General features: G+C 46.7%; 2 protein-coding genes across 7 annotated transcripts in view; one reads left to right on the top strand and one right to left on the bottom strand.

The window, feature by feature from the left end:
• LOC102943236 (zinc finger protein 883) overlaps positions 1-26,451 on the bottom strand; it is a 2,438,435-nt gene that overhangs the window by 1,811,719 nt on the left and 600,265 nt on the right. The gene's annotated exons all lie outside the window — the stretch shown is intronic.
• Positions 1-26,451, top strand: part of LOC114020163 (zinc finger protein 501) — a 1,907,800-nt gene that overhangs the window by 1,315,083 nt on the left and 566,266 nt on the right. For 2 of the 5 annotated variants that reach the window (XM_043537383.1, XM_043537384.1), the window contains exon 2: positions 1,238-1,402. The exons of the other annotated variants lie outside the window; for them this stretch is intronic. In XM_043537383.1, coding sequence (XP_043393318.1) covers positions 1,238-1,402 — 165 coding nt within the window. The remainder of the gene's footprint in view (positions 1-1,237; positions 1,403-26,451) is intronic. 5 annotated transcript variants of the gene reach the window in all.

Here is a 26,451-nt window from a genome sequence, read left to right as displayed (position 1 = left end):
TTTGTTGAAGAATTGCCACTCTTAGGTCTGTAATCGAGCGACCAAAGAGATTGATTTTTTGAATGTTATAAAAACCAGTCGGAGAACACTTCAGTCTCTTTGGTCGCTCGATTACAGACCTAAGAGTGGCAATTCTTCAACAAAGAAACTTCAGAAACAGACTCCAACGAGAGACTGCTGAATTGGAATTAATTTGCAAACTGGATACAATTAACTTAGGCTTGAATAAAGACTGGGAGTGGATGGGTCATTACACAAAGTAAAACTTTCCCCATGTTTATTCCCCTCCTTCCCCACCCCCCACTGTTCCTCAGATGTTCTTGTTAACTGCTGGAAATGGCCCACCTCGATTATCACTACAAAAGGTCCGCCGCCCCCACCCCCTCCTCCACTCTCCTGCTGGTAATAGCTCACCTTAAGTGATCACTCTCGTTACGGTGTGTATGGTAACACCCATTGTTTCATGTTCTCTATGTATATAAATCTCCCCACTGTATTTTCCACTGAATGCATCCAATGAAGTGAGCTGCAGCTCACGAAAGCTTATGCTCAAATACATTTGTTAGTCTCTAAGGTGCCACAAGTCCTCCTTTTCTTTTTGCGAATACAGACTAACACGGCTGCTACTCTGATCCCTGAGAAGGTCTCTGTTCTCCTCCCCCTATTGTACCCCGTTTCCTCTCCACTTCGCCAATGCCCAGTTTGGCTGTTTCCCCCCCCATTTTACCTGCAGTGACTTGTCCTTGTTTAGGTGGGAAATCGTTCCCCTGAGTGATTTCTGAAATGGGCAGAGGCGGGCAGAGCCCTGAGACAGGGATACCGCTGCGGGGGCCGCTCTCTGCTGGCCACAGGGCCTGGAAAGGCCCAAGAAGGGGAGGGAGGAGTAAGCGTCCCCCCCCATGGAGATGGCCCAGCCCTAGGTTTCCCAGTCCCAGCTACTGCCCCCTCACGCCCCCAGCCTGCTGGTCACATTCCCAGACGCTTCTGCCAGCCCCTCCCCACAGCCAGTGACCTTCTGACTCCAGCCCCACTCCTTTCCCCTGTGAAAGCCAGTGCCGGGTTTACAATGACTCCAGTGGCTCCATGCTCAGAAGGGGCCCTGGCCTGCTCTGCTTCCACTGCACCCTGAGACCCTGCTGGCTCCCCGCACTTGTTCCTCTCGGTCTGTGTGCGGGCTGGTCAAGGACTCCTCTATGCCCCTTGGCCCTACCCCCTGCTCCTCTCTGCCCCCTGGCAGGACCCTAGCGCACCTCCGGCTCCGGGCAGTCTCTGCTTCCCACCACCTATGGGACCCCACCTGTCTCCTGGGAGCTGAGCCGCCTGGGACTGGTGCAGAAGCCTGGTCAGTCTCAGCCAGGTGTGGCGGGGAGACAGCGCGGAGGGCTTGGCTGGGTCCCTGCAGGTAAGTGCTTCTTGAGGGAACCCGGCCAGGCCAGGTGCTGGCCTGGCTGATCTCAGCACTCCCGAGGGGCCAGAGCAATTCCCAGCCCTGTGACCAGCCCTGGCTGCACTGCCGGCTCAGCCCGGCAGACACAATCGCCTCCCAGCAGGGCTAATGAGTGCAGCCAGGAGGCAGGGCTTGGAAAAGTGAGTCTGTGGGAAGTATGTGTGTGTGTGTGAGGGGTGCTGGGCTCTGAAGGGACAGGGAGGATCTGTATGTGTTGGGGCACTAGGGAGTTGGCGGTGCTGGGCAGTTGTGGTGGGGCTGTGGGTAGGGATGGTGTTTTGCAGCGGGCTGTGAATTTGTGGGTGGGTCTGGTGGGGGTGCTAGTCATAGTGGGTCTGGGGGGCCTCTGGCTATAGGGAATCAAGGGTGGGGGGGCTGTGTGGTGTAGCATAGGCCCAGCCCCGAGGGGAAGGGGCATGCTGGCAGCACAGGGCTGGGCAGGCCACTGTGCATCTGACAACTGCCGGTTTGTAAATAGTGCCCTCGCATTGGGTGGAGCAGGGCCACCACCCCTGCTATACCATGCCCCATTGACTCTGGCTGGCCCCTCACTCCGGGGCCTGACCTCCCCACACCATGCTCCGTTGCCTCTATGGGGACCCACAAATACGTTTGTTTGGTGCCCAGCCCACAAAAGGTTAATCCGGCCCTGGTGAAAGTGATATCACCCAGGCCTCCCTGCTGGCGATGTGAATGTGAGGCAAGAAGAATCCATCCCATTCTGTTGTTGATTGAATAGCGCTGTATAATCCCCTCAAATCTCCCCTCTTTTCTCTTCAACTATTGAATGGTGACATAAAATCTCCCCAGATGTTGGTGCTTCTCTCTCATATTGGTAAATACGTTGTTTGTGCCCCATTTTCTCCTCAGTTCTGAAATACTGATATGAAATTCTCAAAAATCTTCTCGCTTTTCTCTCTAGATGTCTAAGATCAGGGCTCTTATCATACTGAGCGTGGCACAGGCCTTGCCTGAGATTAGGTTCCCCAGTGAGTCAGGCACTGCACAGACCCTGACCAAATTTGGGGCACTCGTTGTGCCAGGAATTGCAGAGACCCCTACAGAGAGCAGGGACCTTGTTGTGCCCGGTGCTACAGTGACCCTGACTGAGATGTGGGTCCCTGTTCTGCCAGGCACTGCAGAGACCCCAACAGAGGTCAGACCCCACTGTTGTGACAGGTGCTGTGGAGACCCCAGCTGAGATCTGTGCCCCTGTTGTGCTGGGCACTGTAGAGACCCCAACTGACATCAGGCCCCGCATTGTGCCAGGTAAAACTGAGACCTAGACCGAGATCACAGCCCCCCTTGTGCCAGGCAGTGCATGACTGAGGCCCAGATTGCTGCCTCCATTGTGCTGGGCACTTGAGAAACCTTGATTGAGATCTGTGTCCTCATTGGGCGTGGCATTGCACTGACCCCAACCAAGATCATGCCCCACCACTGTACTGGGCACTGTATAGACCCTGCCCCTGCCCCCACATTTTGTCAGATGTTGCAGGGACCCTAAACAAAACCAGAGATCCTGTAGTGCCGGGAGTTGCAGAGCCCACAATTGAGGTCAGGCCCCCTGTTGTGCTGGGCTCTGCACAGACACTTACCAAGATCAGGATCCCCATCATGACAGGTGCTGAACAGACACCAAGGGTATCTGCCATTAAAAGCCATTAAAAACCTACAGCTGGCCCATGCCAGCTGACTCGGGCTCACAGGGCTCAGGCAAAGGGGCTGTTTAATTCCAGTGTAGATGTCTGGGCCTGGGCTGGAGCCAGGCTGCAGGAACCTGCGAGGTGGGAGGGCGCCAGACCTTGGGCTGCAGCCCAAGCCGGAACATCTACACCACAATTAAACAGCCCCACAGCCTGAGCCATGTGAGCCAGCCACCGGTGTCTAACTGTAGTGTTGACATGCCCACAGTGACAGAGAGTCCTTGCCACAAAAAGCTGAAAGGCTAAATAGGCAAATGGTGGGAGGCTACTCTCCGTATTTTACAGATGGGGAAACTGAAGCTCAGAGAGCTGAAGTAATTTGCTCAAGTTTGCATGGAGAATTTGGGGCAAAACTGGGAACTGAACCCAGATTGTTTGAATTCTTGCCTCTCCCCTTAACCCCAAGCCCAGCTTGTGTGTGTACAGCGTTGTTTTGGTCTGTGTTTGCATTGCATTGGCTTCCAAGGGAAGCTGTGGCATTTCCTTCGTGTGGAGGTTTTTAAGACCAGGTTAGAGAGACACCAATCTGGGAATGTCTAGGGATACTTCATCCTGCCTCATCACAGGAGGCTTGAGTAGACGCCCTCTCAAGATCCCTTCCATGCCTACATTGAAATAATTCTCTTATGTCCTGTGTCGTGTTCAATGCTGAGCTGTTTTGCATGATGCCTTTTGGAACTGTGATGCGCCATGTTGTGTTGCATATTTTTATGGTGCATTGTTTTGCCTCACCTTGTTTGTTGCCTGTGTTGTGTTGGTTTGGGTTGAGCTCTTTTCCATTGTGTACTTTAGGATGTGTTAGTTTGCATTGTCTTGCTTTCTTTTCCTTTGTATTGTCATTTTATGCTGTGGAGTATAGTTTTTTGTTGTTTTTCTGAATTGCTTGACATTATGTTGTGGTGGGGGTTTTTTTCTGTATGTTGTGTTTTTGTACGTATTTATTGCATAGCATCATAGAAACGTTGGGGCTGGATGGGACCTCAAGATGTCATCAAGTCCAGCTCCCTCTGCCGAGGCAGGATCAGGCTGTCCGTGACAGAGCTAGAAATGGATCCCAGTTCTAGTGCCACTGTACTGCTGTTTTGGGTACTGAAGGTCTCTGCCAAACTGGTGTTTTAGGCATTGGTGCACACTCTTAGTCTTAGTATAGACAGAATTTACACTAGTGCGCTCTGATTGGCACTGGTGCATCATGTCCCAGTTTGAAGATTTGGGGTGGGAGGGGACAGTGACCTCACTGAGGCTTGGGGCTGGCTGAACAGTGCAGCTGGTAATGGAGGAGCAGCAGTGAGTGCGGGAGATATGAGCACAGGACGGGACACTGACGTCTCCTGACCCGGGACACACACCCCTAGCTGTGTGCAGGGACTGCAGCTGAGCTACCCTGCCTGTGCATCCATGGAAAAACCACCTCTTCCTGCAGCCTAATACAGTGGGGTCCAGATACCTTTCCAGGCTGCGGGTCACGGGGCTCTGCAGCCCCTCTCTGTTTTCCTCCTACCCACTGTCTACTGTTTGTGCAGTGCCCAGCAAAATGAGGGTGCTGATCTCACTCAGGGTCTCTGCCATACGCAGCACGATGGGGCCCTGATCTCCATCAGTGTCTGTGCAAGGCAAGGCACCGTTTATAGACTCAAATCAAAACTTACTGATGGCCAGTATCCATTTGTTCTAGTACCAACATTGGTGCTTAACCTAAATAACTTCTCTCCTTCCCTGGTATTTATCCTTCTGATGTATTTATAGAGAGCAATCATATCTCCCCTCAGCCTTCTTTTGGTTAGGCTAAACAAGCCAAGCTCTTTGAGTCTCCTCTCATAAGGCAGATTTTCCATTCCTCGGATCATCCTAGTAACCCTTCTCTGCACCTGTTCCACCCTGAATTCATCCCTCTTAAACATGGGAGACCAGAATGGCCCACAGTATTTGAGATGAGGTCTCATCAGTGCCTTGTACAACAGTACTAACCCTTCCCTGTGTTTACTGAAACTACCTCACCTGATTCATCCTAAAACTGCATTAACCTATTTCATGGCCACATCACATTGGGGGTCTGGGGCTCTGATAGTTTGGGATGTTACTTTTTGCATAGTCAGTTCTTTCCCTTTATTGTTTTACCTCCACCTATGCCCAATGCCACTCTCTTCTTAACTTGCTTTGGTTATTTCAGTTCCAGTTTTTAAATGAGATCTAATAATTGCAAAGCTGAATGAAAGATAAAACAAACAGAACCATTTGAATTTTTGGCACATATCTTGATGGAAGGATACCTAGTGAAGGTATGCTGTAAGTACCTGGCTACCTATAGCATTTTCTGGTGGGATAGATAAAGCAATGTCAAAGAGCCAAAAGGGCTTTTTAGGGCGAAAGGGCTCGTCAGGTGTTTGCTCTCTAGGGAGCATGTCACCGGACAGGGTTTGCAGACTTTCAGGAGTGGGGCACTGGATTGTATTTAGTAATCTCAAAATAAAAGGTTAAGACTGCTGGTTCACAATATCCAATGAAATCTTGCAAACAATTATACAAATAGACCCTGATGCTATGGAAGCAACTTTGTATTAATACTGATTCAAAACAGAAATTAAAATTATGAGATAAGCGCATGAGAAATGAACTGACACCTAATTTCCATTTCTTAATGCCTGAAATTTTGACACTTGCTCACACCATCTTTTTTTTAAAAGCGATGCACAGCACACAGTCAAGTTAATTAATGAAAACACGCCAATTATTATCTGATTTGTGTTGCATAAGCACCTGATTAAGCACCTGATTAAAACTGTACCACTGTAAGTGGAAATGCATCTACATGGCTTAGCTCTAATGTGTTTAAATGTGAAGGAAAAGTTTCTAAATTAAATGCATGGCAGGATGGTAAACAAGGGGAAATACACAGAAGTGCCTCTACCCAGTCCTGTTGACTTCTTCTCTGAACCCGTATGAGTTCTGGCCTCTTGGACAACTCAGCTCTCAGTCCCACATCAGATGTGCCCTCTCCCAGCCCAACCTGTTTCTACTGCAGTTCTTCATCCCCCTCGTCCAGGCAGGGGGTTGGCGCTGCATAGAATCATAGAATATCAGGATTGGAAGGGACCTCAGGAGGTCATCTAGTCCAACCCCCTGCTCAAAGCAGAACCGATCCCCAATTAAATCATCCCAGCCAGGGCTTTGTCAAGCCTGACCTTAAAAATAGCTAAGGAAGGAGATTCCACCACCTCCCTAGGTAACGCATTCCAGTGTTTCACCACCCTCCCAGTGAAAAAGTTTTTCCAAATATCCAACCTAAATCTCCCCCACCACAACTTGAGACCATTACTCCTTATTCTGTCATCTGCTACCACTGAGAACAGTCTAGAGCCATCCTCTTTGGAACCCCCTTTCAGGTAGTTGAAAGCAGCTATCAAATCCCCCCTCATTCTTCTCTTCCGCAGACTAAACATCACCAGTTCCCTCAGCCTCTCCTCATAAGTCATGTGTTCCAGTCCCCTAATCATTTTTGTTGCCCTTCGCTGGACTCTTTCCAATTTTTCCACATCCTTCTTGTAGCGTGGGGCCCAAAACTGGACACACTACTCCAGATGAGGCCTCACCAATGTCGAATAGAGGGGAAGGATCACGTCCCTCAATCTGCTGGCAATGCCCCTACTTATACATCCCAAAATGCCATTGGCCTTCTTGGCAACAAGGGCACACTGTTGACTCATATCCAGCTTCTTGTCCACTGTAACCCCTAGGTCCTTTTCTGCAGAACTGCTGCCGAGCCATTCGGTCCCTAGTCTGTAGCGGTGCACTGGATTCTTCCCTCCTAAGTGCAGGACTCCGCACTTGTCCCTGTTGAACTTCATCAGATTTCTTTTGGCCCAATCCTCCAATTTGTCTAGGTCCCTCTGTATCCTATCCCTACCTTCCAGCATATCTACCTCTCCTCCCAGTTTAGTGTCATCTGCAAACTTGCTGAGGGTGCAATCCACGCCATCCTCCAGATGATTAATGAAGATATTGAACAAAACCGGCCCCAGGATCGACCCTTGGGGCACTCCACTTGATACCGGCTGCCAACTAGACATGGAGCCATTGATCATTACCCGTTGAGCCCGACAATCTAGCCAACTTTCTATCCACCTTATAGTCCATTCATCCAGCCCATACTTCTTTAACTTGCTGGCAAGAATACTGTGAGAGACAAGTGTCAAAAGCTTTGCTAAAGTCAAGGAACAACATGTCCACTGCTTTCCCTTCATCCACAGAGCCAGTAATCTCATCATAGAAGGCAATTAGATTAGTCAAGCATGACTTGCCCATGGTGAATCCATGCTGACTGTTCCTGATCACTTTCCTCTCGTCTAAGTGCTTCAGAATTGATTCCTTGAGGACCTGCTCCATGATTTTTCCAGGGACTGAGGTGAGGCTGACTGGCCTGTAGTTCCCAGGATCCTCCTTCTTCCCTTTTTTAAAGATGGGCACTACATTAGCCTTTTTTCCAGTTGTCCGGCACTTCCCCTGATCACCATGAGTTTTCAAAGATAATGTCCAATGGCTCTGCAATCACATCTGCCAACTCCTTTAGAACTCTTAGATGCAGCGCATCCGGCCCCATGGACTTGTGCACGTCCAGCTTTCCTAAATAGTCCTGAACCACTTCTTTCTCCACAGGGGGCTGGTCACGTCCTCCCCATGCTGTGCTGCCCAGTGCAGCAGTCTGGGAGCTGACCTTGTTCGTGAAGACAGGCAAAAAAAGCATTGAGTACATTAGCTTTTTCCACATCCTCTGTCACTAGGTTGCCTCCCTCATTGAGTAAGGGGCCCACAGTTTCCTTGACTTCCTTCTTGTTGCTAACATACGTGAAGAAACCCTTCTTGTTACTCTTAACATCTCTTGCTAGCTGCAACTCCAGGTGTGATTTGGCCTTCCTGATTTCACTCCTGCAGGCCCGAGCAATATTTTTATACTCATCCTTGGTCATTTGTCCAATCTTCCACTTCTTGTAAGCTTCTTTTTTGTATTTAAGATAAGCAAGGATTTCACTGTTAAGCCAAGCTGGTCGCCTGCCATATTTACTATTCTTTCTACACATCGGGATGGTTTGTCCCTGTAACCTCAATAAGGATTCTTTAAAATACAGCCAGCTCTCCTGGACTCCTTTCCCCCTTATGTTTTTCTCCCAGGGGATCTTGTCCATCAGTTCCCTGAGGGAGTCAAAGTCTGCTTTTCTGAAGTCCAGGTTCCGTATTCTGCTGCTTTCCTTTCTTCCTTGTGTCAGGATCCTGAACTCGACCATCTCATGGTCACTGCCTTCCAGGTTCCCATCCACTTTTGCTTCCCCTACTAATTCTTCCCGGTTTGTGAGAAGCAGGTCAAGAAGAGCTCTGCCCCTAATTGGTTCCTCCAGCACTTGCACCAGGAAATTGTCCCCTACATTTTCCAAAAACTTCCTGGATTGACTGTGCACCGCTGTATTGCTCTCCCAGCAGATATCAGGGTGATTGAAGTCTCCCATGAGAACCAGGGCGTGCGATCTAGTAACTTCTGTGAGTTGCCAGAAGAAAGCCTCGTCCACCTCATCCCCCTGGTCTGGTGGTCTATAGCAGACTCCCACCACAACATCACCCTTGTTGCTCTCACTTCTGAACTTAATCCAGAGATTCTCAGGTTTTTCTGCAGTTTCATACTTGAGCTCTAAGCAGTCATACTGCTCTCTTACATACAATGCAACTCCCTCACCTTTTCTCCCCTGCTTGTCCTTCCTGAACAGCTTATATCCATCCATGAGAGTACTCCAGTCATGTGAGTTATCCCACCAAGTCTCTGTTATTCCAATCACATCATAATTCCTTGACTTTGCCAAGACCTCCAGTTCTCCCTGCTTGTTTCCCAGGCTTCGTGCATTTGTGTATAGGCACTTGAGATAACCCGCTGATCGCCCCTCTTTCTCAGTATGAGGCAGGACCCCTGCCCTCTCACGCGCTCCTGCTCGTGCTTCCTCCCGGTATCCCACTTCTCCACTTACGTCAGGGCTTTGGTCTCCTTCCCCCGGTGAACCTAGTTTAAAGCCCTCCTCACTAGGTTAGCCAGCCTGCTTGCGAAGATGCTCTTCCCTCTCTTCATTAGGTGGAGCCCGTCTCTGCCTAGCACTCCTCCTTCTTGGAACACCATCCCGTGGTCAAAGAATCCAAAGCTTTCCTTCCGACACCACCTGCGTAGCCATTCGTTGACTTCCACGATTCGACGGTCTCTACCCCGGCCTTTTCCTTCCACGGGGAGGATGGACGAGAACACCACTTGCGTCTCAAACTCCTTTATCCTTCTTCTCAAAGCCACGTAGTCTGTAGTGATCCGCTCAAGGTCATTCTTGGCAGTATCATTGGTGCCCGCTTGGAGAAGCAGGAAGGGTAGAGTAGCCCCTAAGGCATCTGCATTAATCACTGTCTCTCATACTGGGGCTATTTAGATTTCAGGGAACGATTTATCAGAGTTACTGACTCTGGGAGATGGGAGAGAGGAGAGGCTGAGAGGGAGTTTGTTCCTTACACTCTGTGGGGCCATTTTCAAATCTGGTAACCTCCATGTTACCTCATCCTCCACCCTCCCCCATGTGTCTCTGCTCGTGGGTCAGAGTGTCACCTTCTGATCATAATGCCACTGGCCTCAGCAGAGCTCCCTGACAGGAGCTACATCACGATGGGGTTATGGTACTGAGAGTCAAATACATCACAGGGAGGGTGTAATTATCCTCAAAGCAAGCATTACAGTCTAGGAAGTGAAAGAATTCAAGTACTTCATTACTTAAAAGTATGCTTGAAAGCATTTGATTTTTATGAGTAAATTGTTGATTTCACTGTACACACACAGATGAAAAATATTTATATAAGTAAGATACAGAAATGCTTCTGGAGAAAGTAGTGTTTGATTTAAGATTATGTGCACTGTATATTTTGCATGTGACATTGACAATTTGTGTTTGAACAGTTATAAAGATTTGGCTTTTTGAATCTCAACATTTACTGTAATTAAATAATTGTTGTCTGACCATCCCCATGATTTCCCACAGCTCTGAACACAGAAATTGTAAACATTGAAAAAAGGGCTTAAAAATAAATATTGATATCATCTATTGAAATTAATAAAAGAAATAGACAAAATGAATTTTGCCAAACCCACTTAACAGCAATCACAATATGCTAAGGGATGGAAATTCACAGCTAAGGCACCCAACCTTAATTCTGCCCTGTAGTGACACCAGGCTGTTGTCAGACGTCACCAGTGTGGTGCTCTGCTCTATCCAATGTTGATAACAGTCGGTTGCGTGCATGTGTTCCCTCTGTGTGCTCCCCCAGCTCTGCAGATTGCTGGCACAGCAGACACCAAGAGAATCCCCAATGACCACAGACTCCAATAAGGTATGAAGGTTCCCGGCCAGGTTTATTGTCAAATGAAGCAGAGTAATAGTTTCCAGCAGACTCTACAGGATGTACTATGAATATGTGCTTCCTGACAATGGACAGAGCTCAGTCAATGGCGGAACACTCCACTGCCCCCTAGGCTGGGCAAAGACACCATCCCAGGAGTGCATTCTTATACACAGGTACAAACAAGTTACACAGCACTCCTGATGTGTTGAGGTGCAACCCCTCTACGTAACAAGGTACAACCCCTCTATGTAGCAAGGTGCCACCTCTCACCTTGTACATGTTGGTTGCAACAGAACAACTCCTATCCATCATATTACCCTTTTGCCCCTGTCTGTAGGATGGGTCAGCCTGTTCCTTGTTATGTATGTGGAATGTGCAAGTATCGGAGAGTTCTGGTATCTCTAGGGTCCAGTACCTTTTTAGGTATGTATATTTTTGCAACAGAAGCCCTTTCCTTGCCAGTTTCTGTGAGCAAGGTCTGCCTCTGGCTCACAGCTTAACTTTGCTATATGTTAGCAAAGTCTTGACCATTACTTTAGTTCAGGCCTTAGGCCTCATACTGGGCATCTGATACAAGGATTTGTGTTTCAGGGCCTCATCTTACTACACAGGCAGTTGCCATATGGCTACGAATAAGGCATTTTACTGTATAAAGTTCCAGATTAGATTATAGTGATTTGTAAAAACATGAGATATCACCTTCACTGGTGATATCTTTTATTGGTAATTCCCAGAAGTGAATAGATAAATACCATTCTGTCAGTTATGAAGTGGCCATTTCAGATTTCTGGGGAGTGTCTATTATTTTGCACTAGGGGCCAGGTCCTTGGAGACATTTTCATTTTAACTTGTGCATACTCAGCAGCTTCTGGAATTTGGTTCAAAGTATTTACATGTTTCCCTGGCCTGTTCGTAAAAGTGCTGCTATAGAAAGTGGGGAGGGGCAGAAACTCACTGTGGGATCAGTAGCTGAATCCCTTAGCCCTTGTCTACACTACGAGTTTAGGTCAAATTTAGCAGTGTTAGGTCAATTTAACCCTGCACCCGTCCACACGACCAAGCCAGTTTTGTCAACTTAAAGGGCTCTTAAAATCGAATTCTGTACTCCTCCCTGGCAAGGGGAGTAGCGCTAAAATCGACCTTGCTTGGTTGAATTTGGGGTAGTGTGGACACAGTTCAATGGTATTGGCCTCCAGGAGCTATCCCAGAGTGCTCCACTGTGACCGTTCTGGACAGCACTCTCAACTCAGATGCACTTGCCAGGTTGACAGGAAAAGCCCCGGGAACTTTTAAATTTCTTTTCCTGTTCGGCCAGCATGACGAGCTGATCAGCACAGGTGACCACGCAGTCCCAGAATTGCAAAAGAGTTTCAGCATGGACCGAACAGGAGGTACCGGATCTGATCGCTGTATGGGGAGAAGAATCAGTGCAGGCAGAACTCTGTTCCAAAAGACGAAATGCCAAAATATTTGCCAAAATCTCCAAGGGTATGATGGACAGATTCTACAACAGGGACACATAGCAGTGTCACATGAAAGTTAAGGAGCTGAGGCAAGCTTACCAAAAAAACAAAGGAGGCAAAGGTCACTCTGGGTCAGAGCCCCATACCTGCAGCTTCTATGATGAGCTGCATGCAATTCTAGGGAGCGCCCCTACCACTGCCCATGGACACCTGGAAGGGGGGAGTCTCATGCAACAGGGATGAGGATTTTGTGGATGAGGAAGATGAGGAGGAGGTTGAGGATAGTGCACAGCAGGCAAACGGAGAATCCCTTCTCCCCGGCAGCCAGGAACTGTTCATCACCCTGGAGCCAGTACCCTCCCAAGGCAGGCTTCCAGACCATGAAGCCAGAGAAGGCACCTCTGGTGAGTGTACCTTTGTAAATATAATACAGGGTTTAAAAGCAAGCATGTTTAATGATTAATTTGCCCTGAAGACTTGGAATGCATTCGCAGCCAGTATAGCTACTGGAAAAGTCTGTTAACGTTTCTGGGGATAGAGCGGAAATCCTCCAGGGACATCTCCATGAAGCTCTCCTGGAGGTACTCTAAAAGCCTTTGCAGATGGTTTCTGGGGAGGGCAGCCTTATTCCGTCCTCCATGGTAGGACACACCAAGCCAGTAGCAAGTAGTCTGGAATCATTGCAGAACAAAGCATTGCAGCGAATGGGCCCGGGCTTTGGTGGCATACAAGCAACATCCGTCCTTTATCTCTTTGTGTTAGCCTCAGGAGAGTGATATCATTCATGGTCACCTGGTTCAAATACGGGAAATTTGTTTAAGGGGATATTCTGAGGTGCCCGTTCCTGCTGGGCTGTTTGCCTTCGGCTGAAAAGAAATCATCCCCACTGTTAGCCACGCGGTGGGGGGAGGCCCGTTCATGCTGAGCTGTTCATGTTTGGCTGACGGGGATCTTCCCTAATACTAGCCATGCGGTGGGGGGCGGGGGTGTGTGTGAAGCAATCATCCCAGAGAATTGGGGGGTAGGGGGGTTGTGCTACACATTCACCCTAAAACCGCAGCCCCTCCTTTTAAATGGTCAACCCAATGGCCTTTTCTTGCTATGGGAAAGGAGGGCGCTGCTGTTTGAAACCATTCCCACATGTTATGAAGGTTGAAGAAGCCGAAACCCTTTGCCTTACCATGGCTGCCTGCGAGCCGAATTCTGTTGCCCAGCCGAATATGTGTGATGTCTCACGCTAAACTGGCAGGCACTCAATATAAGAGGCAAAATGCGACCTTGTACCAAAACCATATGTGCTATGTAATGTGAATCGCTTGATTCAGTGTGAAATAGTCTTCTCTTTGTTCTCTAAAATGTATCTTTTTAAATACTACTCTCCCTTTTTTTCCTCCCGCAGCTACAAATGTTTCTATGCTCCCCCTATCATCTCCATCCCTGAGGCTAGTACAGATTAGAAGGCGAAAAAAACACATTCGCGATGAAATGTTCTCAGAGCTCATGCAGTCCTCCCGCACTGAAAGCGCTCTGCAGAATGCGTGGAGGCAAACAGTGGCAGAGACCAGGAAAGCGTTAAATGAGCGCGATGAGAGGAGAGAGGATGCAATGCTGAGTCTAATGGGGGAGCAAACTGACATGCTCAGGCGTCTGGTGGACCTGCTGCAGGAAAGGCAGCAGGAGCACAGACCGCCGCTGCAGCCCCTGTATAACCGTCTGCCCTCCTCCTTAAGTTCCATAGCCTCCTCACTCGGATGCCCGAGAACGCGGCGGGGGAGGCTACGGGCACCTAGCCACTCCACCCCAGAGGATTGCCCAAGCAACAGAAGGCTGGCATTCAATAAGTTTTGAACTGTAGTGTGGCCTTGTCCTTCCCTCCTCCCCTCATCCACGACCCCACCCGGTGCTTCCCTCCTCACCTACCCCTCCCAGGCTACCTTGTGAGTTTTCCCCCTATTTGTGTGATGAATTAATAAAGAATGCATGATTTTGAAACAATGACGACTTTATTGCCTCTGAAAGCGATGATCGAAGGGGGGAGGTCGGTTGGCTTACAGGGAAGTTGAGTGAACCAGGAAATCATCAAAGTTGTCATTAAGGAGAAACAAACAGAACTGTTATACCGTAGCCTGGCCAGTCATGAAACTGGTTTTCAAAGCTTCTCTGATGTGCAGGGAGCCCAGCTGTGCACTTCTAATGACCCTGGTGTCTGGCTGTGCGTTATCGGCCACCAGGCGATTTGCCTCAACCTCCCACCCCGCCATAAACGTCTCCCCTTACTCTCACAGATATTGTGGAGTACACAGCAAGCAGCAATAACAATGGGAATATTGGTTTTGCTGAGGTCTAACCCAGTCAGTAACCTGCGCCAGCGTGCTTTTAAACATTGAAATGCACATTCTACCACTATTCTGCGCTTGCTGAGCCTATAGTTGAACAGCTCCTGACTACCGTCCAGGCTGCCTGTGTATGGCTTCATGAGCCATGGCATTAAGGGGTAGGCTGGGTCCCCAAGGATACATATAGGCATTTCAACATCCCCAACGGTAATATTCTGGTCTGGGAAGTAAGTTCCTTCTTGCAGCTGTTCAAACAGACCAGAGTTCCTGAAGATGCGAGCGTCATGCACCTTTCCCAGCCATCTCACGTTGATGTCGGTGAAACGTCCCTTGTGATCCACCAGTGCTTGCAGCACCATTGAAAAGTACCCCTTGCGATTTACATACTGGCTGCCAAGGTGGTCCGGTCCCAAGATAGGGATATGCGTTCTATCACCCCACCACAGTTAGGGAACCCCATTGCAGCAAAGCCATCTGCTATGACTTGCATATTTCCCAGAGTCACTACCCTTGATAGCGGCAGCTCAGTGATTGAACTGGCTACTTGATTTACCTACTACAAATTGATTCCCGACTGACCTGTACCTGTCTGGCATTGCAAGCTTCCAGAGGGCTATCGCCACTCCCTTATGAACTGTGAGGGCTGCTCTCATCTTGGTATTCTTGTGCTTCAGGGCAGAGGAAAGCAAGTCATAAAGTTCCATGAAAGTGCCCTTACACATGCAAAAGTTTTGCAGCCACTGGGAATCGTTCCAGACCCGCAACACTATGCAGTCCCACCAGTCTGTGCTTGTTTCCTGAGCCCAGAATCGACATTCCACTGCATGAACCTGCACCATTACTACCATGATATCCAAATTGCCAGGGCCCATGCTTTGAGAGTAGTCTGTGTCCATGTCCTCATCGCTAATGTGATCGCACTGTCATCATGTCCTTGCCTGCTTTTGCAGGTTCTGTACATACTGCAGGATAACGCGTGAGGTGTTTGCAATGCTCACAGCAGCAGCAGTGAACTGAGTGGGCTCCATGTTTGCCGTGGTATGGCATATGCAGGAGAGCAGAGTTGCAGTGGAAGCGGTGGTTGACGACGGATGCCGCGAGAGTAGATTTTTTTTTTTTATCCAGAACGACGGGAGGACCTGCGAGATGGATTCATGGCACCAGGAGAGCTGAATTGCAGCAGAAGCGGTGGAGGACGATGGTTAGCACCGCGTACGTTTCCTGAGGAAGAACACAAGTACACAGGAGCACATGACAGACAACATGGAGAAATTCGCTATTGAGACGAGGAGCAGAGCAGAGTTGCAGCGGAAGCGGTGGATGATGACGACGGTTAGCAGTCCTACTGCACCATCTGCTGACAGCAGTATGGTGTCTGCACGGAAAACAGGCGTGAAACAATTGTCTGCCTTTGCTTTCACGGATGGAGGGGTGACTGATGACATATACTCAAAACCACCTGCGAAAATGTTTTTGCCCATTAGGCAATGGGAGCTCAACCCAGAATTCCAATGGGCAGTGGAGACTGCGGGAACTATGGGATAGCTACCCACAGTGCAACGCTCCGAAAGTCGACGCTAGCCACGGTACTGTGGATGCACTCCGCCGACTCTGCACTTAGTGTGGACATACGCAATCGACTGTATAAAATCAATTTCTAAAAATGGACTTCTATAAGATTGACCTAATTTCGTAGTGTAGACATACCCTAAGATATTTATAGCTCATTGGAAGAAGGACGGGGATTGGTGGGTGTCTGGGGATTTAATAATAAACAAATATTGTTCGTAATGAAATTTCATCTTCTAATTCCCAAAACCGAATAATTATCCCCGGCTGTCCCCGGCAATCTGGGGAGGGGAGTACTAGTAAACTCCTGTGGCCAGTGTGGAACCTAAGGCCCGAGGATCTTTCAGTGGCTGGCTCAAAGTCACCCAGAGTGAAATTCACTTCACTGGATAAATCTCTAGTTGCTTGGCTCTGCAGGGTGGTGGGGAGGTGAATTCCATCCCCCATTCCTGGGCATGGGAGCCCCACACAATCATCACCCTGATCTCGGACACTACCCCAACCTTCCCCTGCAGTGATGTACCCACTTGATGCTGCCAGACCCATCTGCCATGAGACCTAGAGGGGGCAGAGGCCCAGCTCCAGAACTGCTACCCCTGGCCTCCCCCTCCCCCCCCCCAATGCTGTGCTAGAGTTGCCCTGCCTTTCCAGTCTGCAGATGGGTCTAGCTGTCTGGGGACCCAGCCCGTGCACCCACCACACACAAACTTCTCCATAACACACATCCCAGGATGGGGAAGGACCATTGGGGGCTGGCTGCAGTCTCCCCTTGCTGCTTTCATAAAGTTTTTGTAAATGTATTTCCTAGCTTTTTGCGCAGAGCAATGTTGGCTGGAGGAGTTAAGCAGCCCTATAGGCAGTTGTAATCAGATGCCCAGAGAAGTACAACTTACCCAAGGTCACCCAGCAGGCCTGTGGCAGAGCCAGGAATAGTCTCCGTCCAGTGCTCTCTCCACGTAGGTGCTGGGTGACTCTGAAGTGCAGCTCCCCTCTCCTGTACTTTTTGTTACAGTAGAATGGGAATAATGGTCATGGTTTCAAATAAAAGGAGTACTTGTGGCACCTTAGAGACTAACCAATTTATTTGAGCATAAGCTTTCGTGAGCTACAGAATACAGACTAACACGGCTGCTACTCTGAAACCCGTGGTTTCAAATGTGTCTCTCCTTCTCCACCTCCTCCTCCTACCACCAGTTCCAGCTTGGTCTCCCTTTCCTCTGGCGTAAACAGAAAATACAGGAGCTTATATTGCTGAAAACCACAATTTGTCAAACCCACTTCTTTCAACAGCATTTTCCTTATTTGGCATATAGTGCAAGCTTTACCAGTAGCTTTGCCTTACTTGGAGTTTAGCAAAAACAAGCTTTTCCTGTTGTTGACAGGTGTTTCCTTTGCAGTTAATGGTTTTTTCTAACTTCTAGCGGTTATGGTTACATTTCTTAATCTGTGCTGTTTGCAATTGCCCCTCAATGGAATTTTCCTCACTCTCCTCTTATGCTTCATATACAGAGTTAGCTTGACCAAAGTTTGTTTAATCCTACTTGGGTCCACTGAATTTTTCCTCCACACAAGGTACTAACAAGCTTCAACAGGACTTTATTTCCTGCTGCTGCTGCACCTCTGTAGCCTGTCCCTCCACCGCATACACGTGTAACATGTACCTTTAAACTATTCATATTTTGCATTTCAGATGTTTAAATTTGTGTTACCTTCAACTTCACCATCTTCCCCTACCCACTCTGGTTTCAGGTGTTTGGTGGTGCCCCAATAGTTTTCCATTGATAGTTTGGGAGGGAGCAAGGCTGGTCACTTGAGCGTTGCGTTACCTTGCCAGCTGACTAGTGAAGAGTGACGACCATAGTTTCTTCTAAGGTGTGCACCTGGGCGGCTCCGCACGTGGGTGTGAAGAGCTGCTTACCTAATTAGTGGAGCTGTGCAGATGTGGGTCCACTAATTAGGTTCCTCCTGAACCTGGAGAGGATGTGGAAGAAGGTGAGGTGATGGGGGAAATAGGGGGAATAGGGGGTGAGTGAGGTGATGTGGGGGTGGGGAGTTTGGGGCGTCCCGACTTCCAGCCAGGCTGCAGTGGCAGGGAGAGGAGAGAGTCGGACTCTCTCAGCAGCCCCAGCTGAGCTGCAGCTGCCTTGGGGAGACAGGACTCTCTCCCAGCCCCAGGCTGGTCTGGGGGAGCAGGCTGCACGGGTCGGGGGGTGGAGGGGCTGGTGGGAGCAGGCTGCACAGGGGGTGGGGTGCCAAGATTTTGGGTGGATTGCTGGCATTTTGGGGCATGCGGGGGATGTGACTACATGGAAGGTGGGGTGCTGGGGATACTCCATTGTCTGATTAATGCATCAGAGCAAGGTCAGTCCAAGCACATCTTACCTCTTCTTGTTGTTGAGGTAACTATGAAGTTGGGGTGAGGAGCTGGTATTAATTACCAACATATTGTTGATATAATTACAAGATCTGAAATATGCCAGGAATAATCTGATGGGGAAGGAATAATGTGGCACCCCCGCTATTTTCCCCTGTTAGAATTATGGAGCAAACACAAAACAGTGAATCCTCTGCAGTTCTAGACCAAAATATTTTCCATCTAGTATCAGCAGGGAAAGATGAAGAGCTTGCTTTGGGCCATGTTGTGTTTCAGTTGGCAGCTGGTGGACATCTGCCAGAGATGTTAGAAAGACTGGGCTAAGATTTAGTTTGACTGGAGGGAGACAGATCCAGAGCAGAGAGGTAAAGAGGGCTGAGGGATTCTGCATTAGCAGATCTTAATGCAGAATCTGACTTGTTGCTGTTGTTGGTTTTTATTGTAAAGCATTTAGGCTGCTTTTGTAGATATGTGTTAATAATCTGTCCTCTTCCTAGAGTTCTGAGGAAGTTATATGAGTATTTTTAAAGAGTGCAGACTGCAGATTAGGTTGCAGTGAGGTCTTAATAAGTGCAGGATCAGGCTCTAAACTGCTGTCAAGTCCACACACTGAACAAACTGAAAAAACACTTTGATCTTTCTGTCGTAGTGATCTGATGGGTAAATGACAGCAATCCAAGGTTAAAAGAAATAGATCTGTGATTTTATTTTGATTGGTGTGGCTTTAAGAAACTGCTTTCATGCTATTTACTTTCTCTTAGATACTGATCCTTGTTGTATCAACCAGGTAAGTGTGGTGGAAAATTAACTACGCATTGTGTTTGGATCAGAACAAACCTGAGGTTCCTTTATTGAAGCATGTGCATACAGGGAGAGTCAGCCAGAGCTGCTCTGGCGTAAACAGAAAATACAGGAGCTTATATTGCTGAAAACCACAATTTGTCAAACCCACTTCCTTCAACAGCATTTTCCTTATTTGGCATATAGTGCAAGCTTTAACAGTAGCTTTGCCTTACTTGGAGTTTAGCAAAAACACGCTTTTCCTGTTATTGACAGGTGTTTCCTTTGCAGTTAATGGTTTTTCTAACTTCTAACAGTTATGGTTACATTTCTTAAGCTGTGCTGTTTGCAATTGCCCCTCAATGGAATTTTCCTCACTCTTTTCTTATGCTTCATATACTGAATTAGCTTGACCAACATTTTAGGCTTAGCTGGGAAGTTTAGGCCTACTTGGGTCCACTGAATTTTTCCTCCACACAAGGTACTAACAAGCTTCAACAGGACTTTATTTTCAAAGTGGAAACCTCTTTACCAAGCTGCTGCTGCACCCTCTGTAGCTTTCTCTCAGCCTCTCAACTCCTCCCCCTTCCTTCCTCTTTCCTGTCCTTTCAGACTCCCAACAGCCAGTGCTCCCAATTCTAATAATTACAAGCAACATCTAAACACCACATTTCCTCCTCTCTTAAGAAACTCTCCGAATTAAAATAAACATTATTGTTCTAACCACAGGAACAAATATGAAACAAGACACTATACTGTGGGCAGAAATATTACACTGAAAACACTGTAGATACTATATAACATAGTCTCTAGTCCAGACAGGTGCTCATGTGGGTCTGACAGGCCGTCTCTCAAGCCCCGGTTTCAGTGCAATGTCTTGTTGTGTTGGTACTACGGTGAAGTCATCCAGTGCAGACTGGGTGTTGGCATAATCTCCTTTTTGATGCATAGGCAGGTGCAAGATAAGAAGCATTCCATACCCGCCCATCAGAAAGTCGATCGGTGTAAGGTCCCTTCTTCTCTATGATTTTAAGAGGAGCTGTGAATTTATGGTCCCTTTTGTGTAAAATTCCCGGTTTTCGTATTCTAACGAAGGAACCGCACGCAAACTTTGGTTCCCTGGCACCCTGCCGCTTGTCTGTGAAAGCCTTAGACTTTGCTTGGTTCTGTTCAACTGTTTTTCTCACATCATCCTTGTTTGGGGTATCAGGTCATGCCTTTAACAATCCAGCAATGTTCAGTTTAGTATTCATCTGTTTCCCATGCAGTAACTCTGCGGGTGATCTTTGCGTTGTGGCATGTTGTGTAGCCCGGTATGCTTGCAAGAAATCAGTAGTGAAGGGTATCCACAATCACCCTTCCAGTTTAGCCATTTGCAAACTCTCTTTCAAACTTCGATTAAACCTTTCGATTTCCCCATTGGCTTGAGGGTAATATAGGGATGACCTTCTGTGTAAAATGTTCCTCTGTGCTAGAAGAGTTTCAAACTCCAGGGAAGTAAATTGACTACCATTATCTGAAACCAGTTCTTTGGGGTTACCTTCCCTTCTAAAAACTGAAGAGAGGAACTTAATTACTGTAGCAGAAGAGATTTGCGATGTAAACGCTACCTCAGGCCATTTACTGAAATAGTCTGTTAAAGTGATGGCATAATGGCAGTCAGTTGGAGCAGTATCAAAGGGTCCCACAATGTCAATCGCCGCTTTTTCCCATGCAGAATAAGGAAGAGGAACAGGCTGTAATGGAGGGGTACATGTCACTGCTGTCTTATCATGCATTTGGCAAGTGACACAGGATTTTATGAGCGCTTCAGTTTGAGAGTCCATCCCTGGCCACCAATACAGATCCCGTAGTTGTTGTTTGGTTTGGACAATTCCTTGATGAGTATCGTGTGCCAGGTGTATGAGTTTTGACTAATTCTTCTGGCAGAAGGAGCCGGTGTGTACCTCGTAGCACACAGCCATCAAACAAAGAAAGTTCATCCCGAACTCTAAAATAAGGCAGCAAAACTGGGTCAGGGTTTTTAGGGTGACTGGGCCATCTGTTTGTCAGAAATTCCCATAGTTTTTGTTGAATTGAACACGCTGAACAAGCAGCTTAAAATTGTTCTCTTGTAACTGCATTGAGAGTGCTTGTAATAAGCACAACCACTACATTTTCATCCTCCAGTGGACCATCTGGTGAAGGCAAAGCAGGCAAGAAAGTCAATCAGCGACCACATTTTGGTTTCCAGGCTTATATTCCAGTTCATAATTGAAAGAGAGTAGTCTTGCAGACAATCGAGCAATGCGGTACCTGCTCTTCACAGTCCTTTTGTGGTAAGCAACGTCGTCAAAGGGCTGTGGTCTGTGCACAACTTGAACGTGTGGCCCCACAGGTAAGCTCTCCATTTTTCAGTAGCCCAGACACAAGCAAGTGCTTCTTTTTCTACTGTAGAATATTTTCTCTCCGCATTACTTAGTGTCCTTGAAGCAAATGCAACAGTCTTCTCTGTGTTGTCCTCATGCAGTTGTGTGAGAACAGCCCCAAGTCCATAATCAGAAGCATCAGTAGTTACAACTGTGGGCAATGCAGGACTGAATAGTGCAAGTACTGGACTGTGTACAATCAAGTCTTTCACCGTTTCAAAACTAGCTTGTGCATCCGTTGTCCACACTAAGGTTGAACTTCTCCATAGTAATGCCCGTAATGGTTCAATGACAGAAGCATAATTGGGAATGAATTTTGCATACCAGGAGGTAAGACCCAAGAAGGTAAGGTTTGCAAATCTGTTGGCGGAGGAGCATTTGAAATTGCCAGGATATGATCTGGATCAGATTTTAGTCCAGCCTGTGAAATTGTATGCCCCAGAAAGGAGAGTTCAGTTTGTCGAAATTTGCATTTGGACCTATTGAGCTGGAGGCCTACTGTGCTGATGCAGTTTAGTACAGACTGCAGGTTATTGTCATGCTCCTCAGAAGTATTTCCAAACATGGATAATATCATCCAGATAGCACTGAACTCCATGTTGATTCTTCAAAATCAATTACATCATTTTTTGAAAAAAGAAAAGGAGTACTTGTGGCACCTTAGAGACTAACAAATTTTTTTGAGCATAAGCTTTCGTGAACTACAGCTCACTTCATCGGATGCTCAAATAAATTTGTTAGTCTCTAAGGTGCCACAAGTACTCCTTTTCTTTTTGCGAATACAGACTAACATGGCTGCCACTCTGAAACCTATCATTTTTTAAAAGGCACTTGGGGCAGATGTGAGACTGTATGGAACACGTTTAAAATGAAATAGTCCCTCGTGTAATAAATGCTGTGAGGTTTCTGCTATCTTCATGCAATATAAACTGGTGGTATGCGCTCTGCTAATCAAGAGTAGAAAACATCTTTGCTCCACAGAGTTCTGCAAATACTTCTTGTATGTGAGGAAGAGGATGGCTGTCAATCACAATAGCTTTATTTGGCTCCCTTAAGTCCACACAAAGGCGAATGCCTCCACCCTTCCTCTGCGTCACTACTATAAATGAAACCCATTCCGAGGAATCATAGACTATCAGGGTTGGAAGGGACCTCAGGAGGTCATCTAGTCCAACCCCCTGCTCAAAGCAGGACCAATCCCCAATTAAATCATCTAATCCCCAATTAAATCATCAAGGAGTTGATCTCTTCAATAATGTCCTTTGAACAAGTTTTCTAAGTTCCTCTGAAACAGCTTCCCTGGCTGAAAATGGTAAGTGCCATAACTTCTGCCGTACAGGCATCACATTATTCCGCATTTTAACTTTATGCAGAAACCCATAAGCACAGCCGAGTTTCTCCTCAACCTGGTGTTGGGTCCTAGCTGAAACTGGTGTGTGTACCGCAAGAGTGCTTTGCTGAAGAAGATTAATTCGTCCATTAACTATCCTGAGATTTAAAGCAGCCAATAAATCTCTGCCAAGAATAGGAGTGCCTTTGTGGACAATGTAGAACTCTGCAGTTACACAGCAATCACCAAAAGTAACTATTACTGGCAGGCAGCCGTGTACTGGAATATGGTTTTTCAAATAGCACACCAAGTGAAGTTTGGGATCAGTAAGAGGCACATCTTTAAAGTAATGCAGATAGATGGAATCAGGTAGCTGGTCCATCATTAGCTGAATATAGTGTGGTTTGCCTAAGGGTATGGCGGAAATGTTTACAGTGCACTTTATCTGTTCTTGAATATGTGCAGTAGTGATTTTGTCCACGCTCAGCACAGTAACATCCGGTATTGTAACTACATGCACCTGTTGATTGAACTGGCTACTGCGACATACTTTAGCAAAATGTTCCATCTTTTTGCAATGATTGCATTGAGCTACTTTTGCTGGACATCCTGTGTAGCTTGCAAGGTGTTGTGGTGATCCACAGCAAAAACATGCTTTTACTGTATCTTGAATTTGCTGATTTGGTGGTTTTTCATTAGTTTTCCTCTTGCAATTGTGTCTGCAGTGGTAGTGAACTTTTCTGCAAAGGAGTCACAGCTTGGACTTTGCCTCCTGCATCCATGCTCATTATTTTGGCTTCAGCTTATGGCTGACTCAATCTGAGTAGCAATGGTTATTGCTTTTTCTAGTGTAAGTTATGGTTCTAGAAGTAAGCGTTCTCTTACATGAAGCATGGTTGTTTTCTCAATGAGTTGGTCTCTAATCATCTTATCTGCCATATTCCCAAAGTCACAAATTACAATCAGAAAAGGAGTACTTGTGGCACCTTAGAGACTAACCAATTTATTTGAGTGTAAGCTTTCGTGAGCTACAGCTCACTTCATCGGATACATACTGTGGAAAGTGTAGAAGATCTTTTTATACACACAAAGCATGAAAAAAGACCTCCCCCCACCCCACTCTCCTGCTGGTAATAGCTTATCTAAAGTGACCACTCTCCTTACAATGTGTATGATAATCAAGGTGGGCCATTTCCAGCACAAATCCAGGGTTTAACAAGAACGTCTGGGGGGAGGGTAGGGTAGGAAAAAACAAGGGGAAATAGGTTACCTTGCATAATGACTTAGCCACTTCTAGTCTCTATTCAAGCCTAAGTTAATTGTATCCAATTTGCAAATGAATTGCAATTCAACAGTCTCTCGCTATTACCAGCAGGAGAGTGGGTTTGTGTGTGGGGGTGGGGGAGAAAACTTGGATTTGTGCTGGAAATGGCCCAGCTTGATTATCATACACATTGTAAGGAGAGTGATCACTTTAGATAAGCTATTACCAGCAGGAGAGTGGGGTGGGGGGAGGTATTTTTTCATGCTTTGTGTGTATAAAAAGATCTTCTACACTTTCCACAGTATGTATCCGATGAAGTGAGCTGTAGCTCACGAAAGCTTATGCTCAAACAAATTGGTTAGTCTCTAAGGTGCCACAAGTACTCCTTTTCTTTTTGCAAATACAGACTAACACGGCTGTTACTCTGAAACCTGTTCTTACCTCAGAAATCTCTGTAGCACTGATTGCAAGCAGATAAGGCTCAAACATATGGATCCAGGTAGTAAAAGCAATTGGAGGCTCACCTGGGCTTTGCAGAAAGGGTGCAGGTGGGTTCAGAGGCAGAAGATCCATCCTTGTTGCCAAAATGTTGTATCAACCAGGCAAAGTACTAACAAGCTTCAACAGGACTTTATTTTCAAAGTGGAAACCTCTTTACCAAGCTGCTGCTGCACCCTCTGTAGCCTTCTCCCAGCCTCTCAACTCCTCCCCCCTCCTTCCTCTTTCCTGTCCTTTCAGACTCCCAACAGCCAGTGCTCCCAATTCTAATAATTACAAGCAACATCTAAACACCACAATCCTGCAAACAGTTATGCCTTTGGAGGGCATCCATGCATAGGCGTTTGCAGGATTGGGGCTTTAGTGAATGAATACTGGAGCAAATGTGGCTAGGCCTAGCTCATGACATTGGTATGGTTACATTTCAAACAAAGTTTACATGGGTGTTAATGGCTTAAGGTAAGAAAGACAAGGATTCTTTTAACAACATAATTCTTTTGGAGTGTTGTAGGTATCTGAAAACTGTGATCTTAATGATTTTTTTAAAAAAATCCTATGTTCCTAATCAATACATGGTAAATAGTTAAAACTGGAAGAACTTGACCATGGATGCTGTTTATTTGTTTGGCCTTTCAATTAGAGTTGGATTCCAGACAAGAGATTTCCATTAAGTTTTAGAATTTGTTTGGGGAGAGGTATTGGAAACCATTAAGGCCAGATCTTTGCTATCTGGTATAGTTCTGGATCATCAGAGTACTCCCATTGACTCAGAAGTAGCAAGCACTAGGTGTGGTGTTAGGAGTTTTGTAGGATGAAGACCTTATTGCAAGCTCTTTGACACGTGGCTTTGGAGTTTGCAGATAGATCCCTGCTTCAATGTGCTTCAGGGCTTCTACTCTTCAGTTTTTGAGTTGGTGACACACACACACAATGTGAAAACAGGAGAACTTTGCCTGTTTCTACAGGGCTCTGTTGCACTCATTTAAAATACCCATAACCAGCCAGTTGATGATTTACTTCCCTTCATATTTTCAGTGTTGTCACTTGTTTGTTTGTGGTTTTGTTTGTTGTCTGTGTTGCTTTATTACTTCTTTTTCCTGTTCTATGTGTGTGAAGTATTCATCCAATTAAGAATTGACATCCCATAGAAATGGTATAGGCCTGAGTGAATACCTTCTACTCTCCTTTCCAGTATCAGACAATATTGTATTAATATTTGCAATGAGACCATGACTTTTTCTAGTTGACTCATAGATTTGTTTAGCATCTTAAAGCTGAGCTGTGTGCGCAGATAATATGCATGCAAGAGGGATAGTTTGGGGAACTGTAAAAGTCGGTAGCATGCTAGTGTTTTGGCAGATGCTTCATTTTTTCAGAGCAGCTTTCCCTGAAGATTTAGTGGTCTATGGTAGGAGGAGGTTATTAAATTGGGCCTCTGGTGCATATTTTTAATACTTTTGCTTAATGCCCAAGACTGTGTTTTATTTCTATAGCTGTTTTCAGTAGGCCACATTTTGGTGTGTTTACTTTCTTGAGTTGTTAGAAAGGATACATGTACTCCAAGCGTAGTGTCAATTTTCTTTTTATTTGATTTCATATTAAATACACATCTTAAGCAGTGCACCTTGATAATTATCCCTTGTTTTAATATTCTTTCTTCTTCTTCCATGCCTATGAACTGTTTAAAAATATATTTTATATCTAGGATTTTTGTTTGAACTGATGGCTCACATCCACACATTACTTCAATATTGGTGGAGCACATAACAAAATTCCTTCCGCACATGGATGGAAAAAATTAGAGGGAACATTGGTGATGACTCCGTCTTGGGTGGCTGGGCCAATCCTGGGGCCCATTACCTCTCA

This window comes from Chelonia mydas, chromosome 28 (assembly GCF_015237465.2).
Source record: "Chelonia mydas isolate rCheMyd1 chromosome 28, rCheMyd1.pri.v2, whole genome shotgun sequence".
NCBI lineage: Eukaryota > Metazoa > Chordata > Testudines > Cheloniidae > Chelonia > Chelonia mydas.
The sequence above is the reverse complement of the archived record's forward strand: the minus strand, read 5'-3'. Positions and strand labels throughout refer to the sequence as shown.